This window comes from Pelodiscus sinensis, chromosome 2 (genome assembly GCF_052426305.1).
Source record: "Pelodiscus sinensis isolate ZL-2025 chromosome 2, ASM5242630v1, whole genome shotgun sequence".
Classification (NCBI taxonomy): domain Eukaryota; kingdom Metazoa; phylum Chordata; order Testudines; family Trionychidae; genus Pelodiscus; species Pelodiscus sinensis.
In genome coordinates, this window is record NC_143053.1 from 60449893 (window position 1) to 60467381 (window position 17489).

At 43.9% G+C, this 17489-nt stretch overlaps 1 protein-coding gene and 1 long non-coding RNA gene across 2 annotated transcripts in view; one reads left to right on the forward strand and one right to left on the reverse strand.

Annotated features, from left to right (window-relative positions):
* LOC112546484 (uncharacterized) overlaps positions 1-17489 on the forward strand; it is a 54068-nt gene that overhangs the window by 17656 nt on the left and 18923 nt on the right. The window lies entirely within an intron of this gene.
* Positions 1-17489, reverse strand: part of DNAJC5B (DnaJ heat shock protein family (Hsp40) member C5 beta) — a 51891-nt gene that overhangs the window by 15386 nt on the left and 19016 nt on the right. Inside the window, exon 3 of the mRNA XM_025186891.3 lies at positions 1017-1230. Within this exon, the coding sequence (XP_025042676.1) occupies positions 1017-1230 (214 nt within the window). The remainder of the gene's footprint in view (positions 1-1016; positions 1231-17489) is intronic.

Genomic DNA, 17489 nt, shown 5'->3' on the forward strand with positions numbered 1-17489 from the left:
GCAATCATTTCTCCTCTCTGCACAGTGTATTTAGTTCACACAAAGATTATTTTTCTATTTATTCCAATGGACTTTTTGCTGCCTCAACATTTTGTTGCTGGAAATAGCAGTAAGAATAACATTTAAAGTGTGGGATTTTTCACATTTGTGATGCCCTAGGCTTACTACATTCACTGCTACATGGATTAAAATGCTAGGATTTGCAATATATACCTAAATATCAAAGGATTACTATTACATAATAAGCCAAATGAACTGAGCTCTTATGTCATCAGAACCCCCACCATGAGATTTTCCTCATTCAATTTGTTGATTTGAGGTATCATGCTCTTCTCCTCAGACTGCTCTCTTCCTCCACTCCACAGTTCTCGCCTCTTCTTCCACTTCCTTCCTCCTTCCCCCTCACAATGTACCCAAGGCGCACGTATATGACACCATAATTGCACACTGTGTTATGTATTATTATTGCTTACGTATGCTGTGTGCTATATATAGCAAAGAACATGGCTAAATTTGTACGGTAACTTATTAGCTGGTTGTCACACAAGTAGGACTTCTCATTTTTGAGCAATGAGTCATTTTTATTTAGTCATTACTGAAAAGAAAATCAACATTAACCTGGAGCTCCAGTTTCAAATATAATTAATGTCTCTAAGTGTTACAAGACATGCAGTGTATTTAATTATTTAGTAAATTAAAGGAAAAAGAAAAATCCTTCATTAGCACTTTTCAAGAGAGGTACTTAATTATGTTTTTGCCAGTTTCTAATCATTCAAGACATGCCATTGTTTAATGAATCTGCTGTGACTTAAGGCCCTAATCTTCAAACTTATTCTGAACTAGGGGACCCCTATTTCTGTGCAGAGTTCCATGGACTCCACATGAGTTTAAAGGCCCACTCACATAGAACACTTTGCAGGACCAGGGCCAGACTACATTAGAAGACTGCATGATTTCCTAGCTTGCTCAGTAGATTTTTAAATAAGAGAATAAAGCATTTTATATTACTCACTCACCTTTGCCCACCAGCTTGAAAGCATGAAGTATGCATTAACATTTTCTTCCCCAAACTGTTCCGCCACATAAAGCCCTAATGATCCATACTTATCGTATATGTTTCTCTTGGACAGGTCAGTCAGTATCGCATGAGCATTGTTGATTTCTTTAAATTTTTCAACAGCCTCTGGATTGTCAGGATTCTTGTCTGGATGATATTTCAGAGCCAATTTTCTTAAGCATGAAAGAAAGAGAAGGAAAACAGTGTTTTTTCTATAAATGTTTACAGACTATTTTAGTTGATTCATGTTTGTTCTGAGCAGAAGGTCAGGCCTGAGTCTTTTTAGTTACAGCTTTGCTAACTGAGAGGATGCCAGTTGAGATTTTGTAGCAATTGATAATGTCTAATGGTGCAAAAATGACAGAAAGAGGAGGGTTGCTAAGACAAATCTGAAAGAGAGCAGCAAAGTGAATAGGAGAGTTTTTGAAAAACAAAAAAGACAAATATTCTCTTAAATAGGGATAAAAACTAAATAAACATCCTGTCCTCAGTAGAGCTAATTCACATAGCTGTATTGACATTTATAACACTTGTACAATGTATTAAATAGGGCCAGGATGTCACCCTTAAAACACTCCTTACACTTCAAAATGATAAGGACTTCTTACCTCTCAGACTCTCTGGCTATGTCTACACTGCAGGCTTCTTGCACAAGAACAATTGTTCTTGCGCAAAAACTTGTGGCGCGTCCACACTATAAGCCAGTTCTTGCGCTAGAAAGTTTACAGTAGATTGTCAAAAGACAGGGCTTGTTGCACAAGTGTTATTCCTCTTCCCACGAGTAATAAGCCTTTTTGTGCAAGAGCTCTTGAGCAAAAAGGCTAGTGTGGATGAGAAAAGGTGTTTCTTACGCAAGAAATCCCTATGGCTAAAATGGCCATCAGAGCTTTCTTGTGCAAGAGCGTGTCCACACTTCCGTGGATGCTCTTGTGCAAAAGCACATCTCTTGCACTAAAGCACATGGCAGTGTGAATGTGCTCTTGCGCAAGAACTCTTGTGCAAAAAGTTCTTGTGCAAGAAGCCTGCAGTGTAGACATAGCCTTTGACTTTCCATCTGAGGAAAAAGGGCATAATTTTTACTGGGATTAAAAGAACAGTTGTGCTTCCACTGAAGGCGGAGGAAGTTTTGTGAGGCCCTTAGTATGGCTCTAATGTGAGAAAAACAAGAAGTCTACCCCTAACATGGCATTGCTATAGTTAAGGTTGACTCAAAGCTTTTATTATATGTAATATGTATAGAAATTGATAGCTTGTCATTTACAAAACCCTCTCAGCAGAACATTGATACACCTTATAACACAGATTGTTATTCTTTCTAAAAATGATTTTAAGAAGTCAGTTTTAAAGCAAATGTATCAACTTGTTTATTCCGTCAAAATTATCATCCTTGAAGGAAGGGAAATCTTATACATCTTTGGATGATGGCATTGATCAATAGATACCTTAAGGCATTATAAAACAGCTAGGCTTTCAAAAACCCAAACAATAGTAAAGTAAAATATATTGGGAGCTCCAATTGAATGCGAGCATCTTTCTGAAGTACAGAGTGGGGAAACTATACTGGTTTAGAACAGATTCAGTTTCAAATGTCCCTTGCCAATCGCCAGGCAAAATCAATCTTTAAATCTGATTCACCATTGCCTACACCATATACAATATTTTACATCAGTGCAAATTGGGTATACTGTTTGGATCTGGTAGCGTTTTACATTCATTTTGCTCTGATGTAAATGACTACACAAAATGTACAGCAATTGTGAATTGGGCCTCCTGTTTTTAAAACAATGGACTAGCAGGGGAGTGGTCATAAAAGTGGATTGATCTCATTTAATGCTTTGAATAAAAACACTCTCTTTTTGACCCATTTACAGAACTGCTGTCAAGTAGTTGATGGTTCTATGCTTCAGCTATTTTTCTGTATATACACTTTTACAGTGTTAAATTTTCCTATTCCCTTGAAATAGATGTAATACTATTACTATGGTCTCATGGGAAATGAGTGTACATCTAAAGTGTACATCTAAAGTCGCTGATGTCAATACCAAATGAAATTAGATAAGTGCAAGTACTGGACACCATGGATACATCTACACAGCAGTGTTATTTCAGAATAACTGACGTTATTGTGAAATCACCTAGTCCGTGTCTACACTACGAGCACTTATTTCGACATAATGTCAAGCTGGAGGACTTCTTACTCTGACTCCTGTAACCCTCATTTTACATTAGTAAGGGAAGTCAGAGAAAGACTGCTCTAACTTGGACTTCCTACTGTGTAGACAGTGTAAAAAGCCAAAATAAGCTATTTTGACTTAAGCTACACAACTGATGTAGCTCAAGTTGTGTAGCTTATTTTGGCTTTAGCCCTGCTGTGTAGATGTTCCCCATGTTACTGTGTAGCTGATGGTATATTTATAATATTGCAAACACTAATCTGGCTAGTGAGTGATTGATGTGGTAATAGGGTAACTGGTGTGTTCTACATCTTTACAGCTCAATGGGTCAGATTCTGATTTCCTTTACACCTGTGAGGAGAAAGTCCATTGACTACAATGGTAACATAGACGGGATGTGGGCTTTTTTTTACAGCTTTGTCATCTACTCATTATTTCAGGCTGAATTACAGAAAGAACGTCCATCCTCTAATACGGAAGAAGGAACTTTATTAGAATAATGAAGGCAGTTTTAGTCCTAATTTTTCCTTCTGTTTCACGGTAGGACTAGCTAGTACCTTCGAAGGTCTCTCAATGGAAAATGCATGCACATGTAATTTTCTATGTTTCTAACAATTCTGTTCAGGTTCTTACATTGTTCCTGTTATTGTATCTGTTACTAGGATCTGAATGCAAAAAATCCTCAATTTTCCTTTGAGCTAGAATCTAATCACCAATATAAGGCTTTTTACAGGAAGTACTTTTACAACTTTCTACTCTGCCCAACTGTGTGAGCCAATTGCTGAGTAGCTACCTATCTTCTTTATGCAATATTCATGGATACTGTGTGAATCCCTGCTTTGGGAGGCTAACCCCCAGCCCTGCCCTTTCCACCCAAAGCCCTGCCCTTTCTGTGCCCACTGGAGCCCAGCCCTCACTGTGGCTACTGGCCTCTGCCCAGCACATTCAGCTACCCTTCTCACACATACTGTGTCCACTAGAGCCCCTAGCCCCCTCTCCTGCCCCCAGACAGCAAGCTAGCTAGGCAGTGTGGTCCAGGAAAGCTGGCCAGGTGGGTGGCACTGCCCAAGCCTCCTCTCCAGAGAGTGAGCGGGGCAGCATGGCCCCAGCCTCGGAGCAATGGAGAGCCAGGCAGTGCATTCCCAGCCTCCTTGGGTTGCACCCCCTGGCCCGACCCAAACACTGGACAGAATGTTCTACTTTGCCAAGCTGCCAGCCCAGTGCTAGGCAGGCGGAATGGCCAGAGTAGCCTCAATGCAAGGAACAAGGAGACTCTTTCTTATTTTAATTGTGGTAAAGCTGTGTTTCTGCTCTGCCTGCTAAGAGTTAAAATCACTTGAGATGGAGCAATGTTTCTGTCCAGCCTGCAAAGAGCTGAAAATTACTGTGAGACTGATGTGCAGAGGCTCTAGCTGAGAGGTGGATGGCAGCAGATGGTGACTGGCAGGCAGCAGGACAGTGATGGAGAGGTGGCCAAAGGAGCGAATAAGATGCCTCTTTATGCCCCCGTTTGGGAAGTGAACTCTGTATGCTCTTCCAAACTCTGGGTCTGCATTGACCAAGGGCAGGAACTGTGAGTGGGGTGCACAGAAGGATTAAGCACATGGAGGGGACTTTAGGTTGCTGGACTTAAGAACTTGAGGGGAAAAAATCATGGTTCTGGTTTAAGTGTATGGTTTATGTTTGCAGTGTTTTCCCAAATTAATGTCAGGTTCCTTTCCTCTTTTTATTAAAAGCTTCGCTCAGACTCTGTGCTTATGAGTGGGGAAGTATTGCATCTCAAAGGTGCACAGGGGTGGTGAGGAAACTTCCCACTTTGCTAGGTGGGGCCTCAAGATGGTTCTATGAACTACTGTTGAAAAGGAATCCATAGATATTGAACCTGACCCTGGTTGCTGCTGGCTTCACCTGGCAGAAGGGTTATAGCCTTTGCCCTAACAATAAATGTATTTTGCTTTGTGAAGGCTGGCTGGTAACTGGTATGTACTGGTGTAGTCCCTGGAGAAAGTTTAATCACAGCTGGCGGACAGATTTGTTGGGGAAATGATGTTATGGTGAGTTGCAGAGGGACTGAAAACCTAAACCCTTTGCTTGGAGGGAGGGAGACATTAGTCTCCACAGGAGATATGTGATTGCTAGGGAGCCAGAAACCTTGAAGTGGGTACCCTTAAAGAAGATTTGGAGCCCGGGGGCTGTCGAAGGAGCAGTCAACCCTGAAACTGTGACTTTCTAGAGCTGCATTTCTAAAAGTTATTATGAGCTGGTTATATATGTATGGTACAGCAGTTTCTGAGATGCAGCAGAGATTTTAGGAAATTGGTGGGGAAAGAAGTGAACTCTCCCCACACCTAGATCATAGTGCTGCAGAGCTCATGTCCAGCCCTACCCAAGACACACCATAGTAGTATCAAAATTATAAGTCTGTTGGCTAGATAACTGGGTCCCATTCATGACTCAAGTAGGAGGGAGAGGGTTCAGACACAGTATTTTTGGTTTGCTCATGTTATATCTGCTTTGTATTTTGGAAGACTTACTCCCTTTTGAGGGACAAGACTTTAATTATTAAATGACAGGAGGTGCCCTCTTGTGGCAATAAAAGTGATTTATGTCTTGTTAAATTACATGGTTCTAATCTGCAAACCAAGCTCAGCAAGGCTGGTGTAGAGAGCCATAAAATATGCTCTCATGGTATCCTATGAACTTAGAAAGCTCACTGAACCTAGTGACCAGATAGCAAGTGTGAAAAATTGAAACACTTTTTTGGAGGGGGTATAATTGTGTATATAAGACAAAGCCCCTAATATCAAGATATCTGGTCACTCTAACCACCGAAGGAGAAATCTCTCTTTGGGTATGTCTACACTATAGAGTTTTGTCAGAAAAAACGGACTTTTTTCTGAAAAAATCCTGAGTTACATTCACAGTGCAATCACATTCTTCCAAAAGTAAATAAAAAGAACAGAGGGGATTTTCCAGCATTGGTAATCCTCTTTGTATAAGGAAGAAGCCTTTTTTTGAAAGAGCTCTTTCGGAAAAAGGCGTGTGTGGATGGGGAAGAGGGAATTATTTCGAAAGAAGAGGAAAGAGGAAAAAGCACAGGTGCCCTGGTGGCCACTCTGTCCATAGTAATCACATCTTAAATGTGAGCTAGCATCCATTCAGTGAGGATGCTATCTTTCGAAAAAGCAGATCACTTTTTCGATGCACTTTTGTGTGTGGACACTCTCTTTTGGAAGAAGTTTTTTCGGAAGAATTCTTCTGAAAAAAGGTTCTTCTGAAAGAGGCCTGCAGTCTAGACATAGCCATTATCAGAATGCAAGCAGCACTCCTTTCTCAGGCTATGTCTAGACTTCAGCCTTCTTTCAGAAGAAGGTTTTCCGGAAGAGATCTTCCGAAAAAATTTCTTATTTGGATACATTTTTGTCTGACTTCAGAGGGATGAAGGATTTTTCTTTCACCATCTCCTCTGCCTTCCATGGGGACTAAATTAGTTGTTACCACTCAAGAGAGAGATCTTGGAGTCATTGTGGATACCTCTCTGAAAACATCCACTCAGTGTGAAGCAACAGTCAAAAACGCAAATAGAATGTTAGGAATCATTAAGAACGGGATAAAGAATAAGACAGAGAATATCTTATTTCCTCTATATAAAACCATGGTACGCCCACATCTTGAATACCGTGTGCAGATGTGATTGCCTCATCTCAAAAAATATGTTTTAGCGTTGGAAAAAAGTTCAGAAAAAGGCATAAAAATGATTAGGGGTATATAATGGCTTCCATATGAGGAGAGATTAATAAGACTGAGACTTTTTAGCTTAGAAAAGAGATGACTAAGGGGAGAATATGACAGAGGTCTACAAAATCATAACTAGTGTGGAAAAAGTGAATAAAGAAAAGTTATTTACTCTTTCCCATAACACAAGAACTAAGGGTTACTAAATGAAATTAATAGGCAGTAGGTTTAAAACAAACAAAAGAAAGTACTTCTTCACACAACACACAGCCAATCTGTGGAATTCCTTGCCAGAGGATGTTGTGACGTTCAAGATTATAACAGGATGCAAAACAGAGCTAGATACATTTATGAAAGATAGGTCTCTCAGGGCATATCTACAGTAGGAAATTATTTCAAAATAACTTATTTTGAAATAACTCCCGAAATAACTATTTTGAAATAGTGTGTCCACATTACAGGGAAGCCCTGAAATTAATCTGAGGCAGACTCCCTTAACGTGGATGCATTACCTTGGAACCCCAGGAAGCACTGGGGAGTAATAACTTTGAATGACTCTAGGGAGTAGTTATTTCAAAATAGCAGCAGTGGAGCATCCATACTACCACTGTTTCTGAATAACTATTTCAAAATAAGCATTATTCCTCATGAAAAGTAGGAGTCATTATTTCTAAATAACCAGCCCATTATTTTAAAATAATGGGCTTGGTAGTGTGGATGTTCCGCTTGTTATTTCAACCAGGGCTCAATGGCTATCAGCCAGGATGGGAAGGGATGGTGTCGTTAGCCTCGGTTTGTCAGAAACTGGGAATGGGGGACAGGGGATGGATCACTTGAGGATTATCTGTTCTGTTCATTCCCTCTGGAGTGCCTGGCATTGGCCACTTTCAGAAGACAGGCTACTGGGCTCAATGGATCTTTGGTCTGACCCAGTATTGCAGTTCTTACCTATGATTCAGAACAAATCACTTTGGGTATGTCTACACTACAGCGCTAATTCGAACTAACGCATCTAGAACTAAAAACTAGCAGACCCTGCTGGCACCGTAGCCAGCCCGTGCCCCTTTAAGGGGTCCAGGGCCGGGAGGGGGACATAGAGTTTCCCTGGTGTTGGCCAGAGTGGCCACCAGGGAAACCTGGGGAGGGCTAGCCTCCCACTAGTTCGAATTAAGGGTCTACACAGCCCTTATTTCGAACTAGCTAGTTCGAACTAGGCTTAATCCTCGTAAAATGAGGTTTACCTAGTTCGAACTAAGCGCTCCGCTAGTTCGAATTAAATTCGAACTAGCGGAGCGCTAGTGTAGCGCCTATTAAAGTTAGTTTGAACTAACGTCCGTTAGTTCGAACTAACTTTGTAGTGTAGACATACCCTTTCAGACTAAGTTGGCCATCTTTATCCAGTATTTTAGCTGGTTGTGCAATAGACTACAGATTTACTTTTGAGAGCAATCCTGGTTGCTGTTTCAATTCTAGCTTAGAGGAACTATTTGCTTTTGCTCAACATTTTTGTATAGCTTTGAAAATGGATATTTGCAAACTTCACTCAATTCAGGGGACACTCACTTCGAAGTAGGAATAAGAGCCTCCGGAAAAGGGCGCTTTTTCCGGAGGATCGGGGCCAGTGTAGACGCTCTTTTCCGGCTTTTTTAAAAGCCGGAAAAAAGTGGCGGACATTTTTATTTAAATGCCGCGGGGGATATTTAAATCCCCCGCGGATTTCCCTACTACGATAGGTGAAATTTACATGCCCCTTCCGGAAAAGGGGCCAGTGTAGACGAGCCCCTATTGTGCAAAAAGGCAAGTGTGGACGCTCCAGAGGGGTTTCTTGCACAAGAGACCCCTACAGGAAAAAGCACAGGTGCTCTGATAGCCATTCTGGGAATGACCATCAGAGCTTTCTTGTGCAAGAGTGTCCATGCAGTGTGGACACTCTCTTGTGCAAAAGCATATCATTTTTGCGATGTGCTTTGAGGTGTGGACATGCTCTTGCGCAAGAAGTTTTTGTGCAAAAACTCTTGCTCAAAAGGCTTCTTGCACAAGAAGCCTGCAGTGTAGCATAGCTCAGGAGTATGAGTAGGCACCGGGATGAATCTATCTTCTCATCCCTAACTGTAGGTCAGTATAGAATGATATTGGCAGGACCGCCTGAAGAAGCTTTGCCAGCCAATGTCTGTGCTGCATCTGTCCCATAAATAATGAGGAGATCTCAATATGCAGGGCTATCAATCTGGCTCCTTTCACCAATATTTCTTCATAATTAAAAAGAAAACACCCTGGAAGATAAGGTAAACACAAAGTCATTTCATTGCCACTGTGGAAGCCAAGCCTCAATGTTTGTTTTAAAGGAACGAGCCCATGAATTGTTTAAAAAATAGTTGTTTATGGTCTACCTTCAACCCCAGAAATACAAACAAGTTCTTCTTAATTAGAAATCTTGCTAAATTTTTATTTCCTTGGTAAATTAGCTGATGCTAAATTGCATAGAAAATCACCGTGCGGTACCTATGTCATGTTTATTAAAACTAAATTTTCCCCTAGGCGGTGTCATTATGGTGAGTATCAACTTAATTAATAATGGCAAGAAACTTATAATCAGGTATTGCTGGTTTTTTACACTGCATTGAAGACTAGTTCAACAGCAGGTTTTTGGACTCATGAAACAAATTAGCATAAGATAAAAGTTTAATTAAAACAAATCTAAGAGCCTGACTCATCATTTTATCTTGCAAGTATTTACAACTATTCTATTAAATGTGAATCCCTCTGACATTTCCACTTTATTCAGAAGCAGTCTCTGTTTTCCTGTAATTACTAATAAAGATGGGTAAAGCACCACTGTCAGTTTTACCATCCTTATTTATGTTCAGTTAAAAATAAAATCCACCTCACTTTGCATTCTTCCATGACAACTCTCCCCTTCTGGGACTAAAGAATGTTTCCTTTCCAGAAAGTTAAATGTAAAAGCAACAACAACATGAGGTTTGATATACAAGTCATTTGATGTCCTCTGGAGCCAAAATGTATTATGTCAAATATATATGATAAATTACATTAATCACATAAACCGTTATAACTTAAATGGGAATACATGGGTTATAAATCAGCACTGAATTTGACCTTATGGATCTGCTTGCCCAGAGAACATCAAAGGTATAGCTTTATTTCTTTGAAAGCTGTGGGCATTCTCCCTCCCCCAGTGAATATTTTGGAAGAATAAAAAACGGGGTAGAGACTTCATTCATGCAAAGTGGCATCTTTATTTCTCCAGCTGAAGGCTACCACATCTAAACACTGATCTAGCAATTGATTCTGCATGCATACAAGTGTCTGCTCAGATGGAGTTAATTGCAGGATTGGGCTCTAATTTTTTAAAATAAAGGAAGTGCAGCTAACTCTATGGTGGACATTTACATATAGAAGCTGGTATGGATGCTAAAGGTGTAGGGTTGTGTGTTACTGCTAACAGTGAGGATGTTGGATTGGTGTGCAGGTGCATGTACTGGCAGTGGGGTTTGAGTGGAATCTGCAAATATGCCTATGGTGTAGACATCCTGGAAGAATAGTGGAAACAAATAGAGTACAGGCAGTCCCCGGGTTACATGGATCCGACTTACATCGGATCCCTACTTACAAAACGGGGTGAGGCAACCCCGCACTAGCTGCTTCCCCCCAGCAGACCAGGGAGACACGAAGCTAGCGCCCCCTCCCCCAGCAGACTAGGGAGACGCGGAGCGGCTTTTCTCAGCAGACACCTCAGCTTTAGAATAAAGGACTGAGGGAAGTGAGGTGTGGGAGAATAAAACTGAGCTCTGGAGAAATGTTTGGCTAGAGTTTCCCCTACAATATGTACCAGTTCCGAGTTACATACAAATTCAACTTAAGAACAAACCTATAGTCCCTATCTTGTACGTAACCCGGGTACTGCCTGTATCATGGGATGGTGAGAAATTACACAGGGACCTCACTTCAAGTTTTTTGCTTGCAGATCTTTCCAAAAATTTTCACCTGTCTGAGGAGCAAGAGTACATGCAAGTGTTAAATATCACATGATAGACCAGTGATTGGATACTTGGCATAAGGAGATGCAAAAATGAGACTCAATGATGCAAGGGGATATATTTCTTAACTTGTTCTTCAAATTTAGCCATATTGTCATATGTGAGGGTACGTCTACACTACAGCGCTAGTTCGAACTAACTTAGTTCGAATTAGTTAATTCGAACTAAGCTAGTTCGAACTAACGCGTCTAGAACTAAAAACTAGTTCGAACTAGCGTTTTGCTAGTTCGAACTAGTAAGTCCACATTGAGTGGACTCTGAACAGGGCTTAAGGCTGGCCGGAAGCAGTGCCGGCAGGGCATAAAAGGAGGACTTAGAGCATGGAGATGCTGTCTCAGGCTAGCCGAGGGCTGCGCTTAAAGGGTCCCGACCCCCACCCCGGACACACAGTTCTCAGGGGTGCCCCGCTTCCAAAGAAGTTCTGGCTTGGAGTGCCCTGAGTGCCCACACTGGGCACATCACACCACTCGGCCATCAGCCCGGCTGCACTTGCCGCAGGCTGCCATCTGGGGAGAGGGGGCAATCGGGGGGCTGCAGGAGAGCTTCCACCCCCAGAAGCCCACAGAGCCAGCCCAGTCCTCCCCATCGGGGGCTCGTACCCCATTCCTCCCTCACCTCCTTCCACTTACCCTTCCCTAGCCCCCCTTCTTATTGATGTACAAAATAAAGATAACGTTTCTTCCAACATTGACTCTGTCTTTATTGAAAAAAACTGGGGGAGACTGGGAAAAGGAGGTGGGAGAGGGGAAGAGAAAGGCTGGGAGAGGGGAGGGCAACTAACATGATCAGGGGTTGGGAACAGGTCCCAGATGAAGAAAGGCTACAGAGACTGGGACTGTTCAGCTTAGAAAAGAGGAGACGGAGGGGGGACAGGATAGAGGTCTCTAAAAGCAGGGGTTGGGTGGAGAGGGTGCATTCAGAAAAGTTCTTCCTGAGTTCCCATAAAGAAGGACTAGAGGACACCAAAGGAAAGGAATGGGTAGCAGGCTTCAAACTAGTAAGAGAAAGTTGTTCTTCTTGACAAAGCAAATAATTAACCTGTGGAACTCCTTGCTGCAGGACACTGTGAAGGCTACAACTAGAACAGAGTTTAAAGGGAAGTGAGATAAAGTGATGGAGGTTGGGTCCATGGAGTCCTATTAGCCAGAGGGTAGGAGTGGTGTCCCTGCCCAAAGTTTGTGGAAGGCTGGAGAGGGATGGCACGAGACAAATGGCTTGGTCATTATCTTCGGTCCATCCCCTCCAGGGTCCCTAGGGTTGGCCGCTGTCGGCAGACAGGCTACTGGGCTAGATGGACCTTTGGTCTGACCCAGGACGGCCATTGTAAGCTCAGGGCTCAGTGTCGGGGGTCTCAGTGGACCCCCTTGATTTTCATGCACACCTGGTCCTGGGTGGCCAGGCTGGCAGCTCTCCTGCCCTAGACGGCCACTTTCCTGTGCCTAGTGCGGAGATCGTGGACGAGGTCCACGATGTCCGCACTAGCCCATGAAGGTGCCCGCCTCTTGCGGTCCAGGGCAAGCTCCCGGGAGCCGCCAGCCTGGTCCCGGCAAGAGGGGGTGGGCTGGGGGGCATCGGGTGGGTGGCTCTGTGCCGTGCCAGGTGCAGGGTCTGCTGGCTGGGTGCTGGCAGGCTTGCACCTGGCACGGGCACCGTAGCCAGCCCGTGCCCCTTTAAGGGGTCCGGGGCCGGGAGGGGGGCATAGAGTTTCCCTGGTGTTGGCCAGAGTGGCCACCAGGGAAACCTGGGGAGGGCTAGCCTCCCACTAGTTCGAACTAAAGGGCTACACAGCCCTTAGTTCGAACTAGCTAGTTCGAACTAGGCGTTAGTCCTCGTAAAATGAGGTTTTCCTAGTTCGAACTAAGCGCTCCGCTAGTTCGATTCAAATTCGAACTAGCGGAGCGCTAGTGTAGCACCTATTAAAGTTAGTTCGAACTAACGTCCGTTAGTTCGAACTAACTTTCTAGTGTAGACATACCCTGGGTGACTAAAAGTAGCTGTCTACACGTATGATGTGTTAACTCATATACACTGGCTAGTATATATATGTTATATAAATAATATGGATTATCTATTATATAATGTGTGTATATGCATCAAGCACCGAAAACATTAAGTACAAAAATTGTAACTGTGATATGGTCTAAACTGGCCTATGCTATAATCTTGTTCACTTATGCTGAGTATTCCACAACTCCTTGCATTTGCTGTAGTAAGCACTTGGCAGATAGGAAACCTGTCAAAATCAAGATACATTTGTTCTATGTCTTAGTACAAGCAAGGGAAATATCTTCTTGGATCAATCTCTCAAATGCTAGTATTGAAAGCAAAGATATGAAAGGAAAAGAATGACAAGTTAGGGAACTGGAACAAACTGATGGGTTGTCATTTAGTGATGTACAAAGAAACATGTAATTTCTGAAATCAAATAAATAATACCAGCTGAAATGTGTGACTCAGGGAGCACACTTTCTGCATCAGGCAAATGTAATATTACTGTTCAGGACTACTCTTCAGAGATTGGTATTATATAGAACCTTCCCCCAGTACCATATTAATAAACCTTGCTGACACTGGTTCTCTTGTCTCTTGAATATATTTTACAATGAGACAAAATGTGGTTGACCAGTTGACTCTACAATTTACCAACAGATGTCTGACTTTTTTCTTACAACACTCCCATCCTGAGTCCTATACCCTGAGTAATGCTGTAACAAAGTTTGACTGTTTTTATGGTTGGCATAGTCATATTTCAGTAACAGTTTTTTTAACACTGAGCATTTAACACTCTTTCTTGTTTAAATTAAAACGTAACAGATTCATACATTTTAATGCCAGAAAGGACCACTTGATCAGCTAGTCTGAACTCCTGTATATTACAGGCCATTATATTTACCCCATTTATCCCTGAATAGAGACCAATAATTTGTGTCTGGCTAAAGCATAACTACCAGAAAAAAACAGCCAATTCTGAGTTGTAGACATCAAGGTATGGAGAATCCAACATTCCCCTTGGGTATGTCTACACTAGAAAGTTAGTTCGAACTAACGGACGTTAGTTCGAACTAACTTTCCTATGCGCTACACTAGCGCTCCGCTAGTTCGAATTTGAATCGAACTAGCGGAGCGCTTAGTTCGAACTAGGTAAACCTCATTTTACGAGGACTAACGCCTAGTTCGAACTAGCTAGTTCGAACTAAGGGCTGTGTAGCCCTTTAGTTCGAACTAGTGGGAGGCTAGCCCTCCCCAGGTTTCCCTGGTGGCCACTCTGGCCAACACCAGGGAAACTCTATGCCCCCCTCCCGGCCCCGGACCCCTTAAAGGGGCACGGGCTGGCTACGGTGCCCGTGCCAGGTGCAAGCCTGCCAGCACCCAGCTAGCAGACCCTGCACCTGGCACGGCACAGAGCCACCCACCCGATGCCCCCCAGTCCACCCCCTCTTGCCGGGACCAGGCTGGCGGCTCCCAGGAGCTTGCCCTGGACCGCAAGAGGCGGGCACCTTCCTGGGCTAGTGCGGACATCGTGGACCTCGTCCACGATCTCCGCACTAGGCACAGGAAAGTGGCCGTCTAGGGCAGGAGAGCTGCCAGCCTGGCCACCCAGGACCAGGTGTGCATGAAAATCAAGGGGGTCCACTGAGACCCCCGACCCTGAGCCCTGAGCTTACAATGGCCGTCCTGGGTCAGACCAAAGGTCCATCTAGCCCAGTAGCCTGTCTGCCAACAGCGGCCAACCCTAGGGACCCTGGAGGGGATGGACCGAAGACAATGACCAAGCCATTTGTCTCGTGCCATCCCTCTCCAGCCTTCCACAAACTTTGGGCAGGGACACCACTCCTACCCTCTGGCTAATAGGACTCCATGGACCCAACCTCCATCACTTGATCTCACTTCCCTTTAAACTCTGTTCTAGTTCTAGCCTTCACAACCTCCTGCAGCAAGGAGTTCCACAGGTTAACTATTTGCCTTGTCAAGAACAACTTTCTCTTACTAGTTTGAAGCCTGCTACCCATTCCTTTCCTTTGGTGTCCTCTAGTCCTTCTTTATGGGAACTCATGAAGAACTTTTCTGAATGCACCCTCTCCACCCAACCCCTGCTTTTAGAGACCTCTATCCTGTCCCCCCTCCGTCTCCTCTTTTCTAAGCTGAACAGTCCCAGTCTCTGTAGCCTCTCTTCATCTGGGACCTGTTCCCAACCCCTGATCATGTTAGTTGCCCTCCCCTCTCCCAGCCTTTCTCTTCCCCTCTCCCACCTCCTTTTCCCAGTCTCCCCCAGTTTTTTTCAATAAAGACAGAGTCAATGTTGGAAGAAACGTTATCTTTATTTTGTACATCAATAAGAAGGGGGGCTAGGGAAGGGCAAGTGGAAGGAGGTGAGGGAGGAATGGGGTACGAGCCCCCGATGGGGAGGACTGGGCTGGCTCTGCGGGCTTCTGGGGGTGGAAGCTCTCCTGCAGCCCCCCAATTACTCCCTCTCCCCAGATGGCAGCCTGCGGCAAGTGCAGCCGGGCTGATGGCCGAGTGGTGTGATGTGCCCAGTGTGGGCACTCAGGGCACTCCAAGCCAGAACTTCTTTGCAAGCGGGGCACCCCTGAGAACTGTGTGTCCGGGGTGGGGGTCGGGACCCTTTAAGCACAGCCCTCGGCTAGCCTGAGACAGTATCTCCATGCTCTAAGTCCTCCTTTTATGCCCTGCCGGCACTGCTTCCGGCCATCCTTAAGCCCTGTTCAGAGTCCACTCAATGTGGACTTACTAGTTCGAACTAGCAAAACGCTAGTTCGAACTAGTTTTTAGTTCTAGATGCGTTAGTTCGAACTAGCTTAGTTCGAATTAACTAATTCGAACTAAGTTAGTTCGAACTAGCGCTGTAGTGTAGACGTACCCCTTGATAGTTTATTCCAATGATTAGTCACCTTCCCTATTAAACTTTGTTCCTTAATTTTAATATCAATTTGTCTTCTTCAGCTTCCAGTCATTGATATATTTTATGCCTTTCTCCACAAAATTAAAGAGCCCTTTAGTATCTGGTATTTTTTCCTGATGAAGGTACTTATAAAATGGAATCAAGTAACCTTTCAAGTCTTCTTTTGAAAAGCTAACCAGATTGAGCTCTTTAAAAGTCTTTCACTTAAAGACATTTTCTCCATCCTTCAGATAATGTTTGTGGCTGTTTTCTGCATCCTCTCCAATTTTTCAAAACCCTTTTGAAAATATGGAAGCCACATGTGGATTCAGTATTCTAATACTAGAGCTATTCTCAGGAATAAAATCAACTTCCTGCTCCTACTCACTATTCCCTTGTTTATACAGTACATCCAAGGAACCCATTAGCTCTTTTTAGCACAGCATCATAGAACAATATAGAGTTGTTTGTCCACTCTGACTTTATAATTCTTTTCAGAGTCACTGCTTTCCAGCATGTAGGTAGGGCCTGTCTTCTTTGTTCCTATTGGTATGACCATGCACTCTGTAATATTAAAACACATTTTGTTTGAATGGGTCCAGATGACTGCCCTATCCTCAACATTATTTACCACTTTGCCAAACTTTGTGTCATCTGCACATTTTACTAGAAAAATAAAATGTTTGATTTCCAGATCACTGATCAGATTTAGAACTGATCCCTGCAGAAATGCTTTCCTATTTATAACTATGTTTTGAAATTTGTCAGTTAAGCTGCTCTTAATCCATTTATTGATATTGATACTGATTGTTTCATTGATACTTTTAGGGCTAAATTTTTACTGAGAATGTCATGCAGCATTAAGTCAAATGCCTTAAAAAGTAATTGTAAAACCAAAACAAGATATTGTCATGCACATTGTTGTTCAGTAAAAGTTGTACAGGTTGCACTTCCCCAAACTGGCAATCTCTGGTCTGGCAATATCCATGGTCCGGCATGACCATGAATGTTCCTGGATCAGAGAGTCTGGTGGCCTAGTGGCAGGAGGGCTATCCAAAAGTGGAACTGGGTTGAAGCAGCAGGATGGGGCTGGGGCTGGGGCTGGTGGGAACCCTGAACAGCCCACAGTAGTAGGGCCGGAGCCATCAGCAGCCCCCTGCAGCACTGAGATTGGGTCTGGGGCTGTACCCACAGCGCAGGACCAGGCAGTTGACAGCTTGCGGTAGTGCGAGGCTAGAGTTGGTGGCAGTTCCCAGCAGTCTGTGTCAGCCCAGGGCTGGGGCCAGAACCTTTGACAGTTCCTGGGAGCCTGCGGCCGTGGCAGCGGGACCAGGACCAGAGCCAGCTCCCACCAGCCCACAGCAGCAGGACCAGGGTAGAGCCGGCAGAAGCCCCTAGTAGCCCGTTGCAGTGGGGCCGGGGTCGGACCCACAGTAACACAGGGTGGGGCTGGGGCTGGAGCCTGTGGCAGTCCACGATAGTGTGAGCTGCTGGGGTCCATGGGCAACCTCCAGCCAGGGCAGGACAGCAGGGCCAGCCAGGACTTCGGGTCGTGGGGGGCCTCC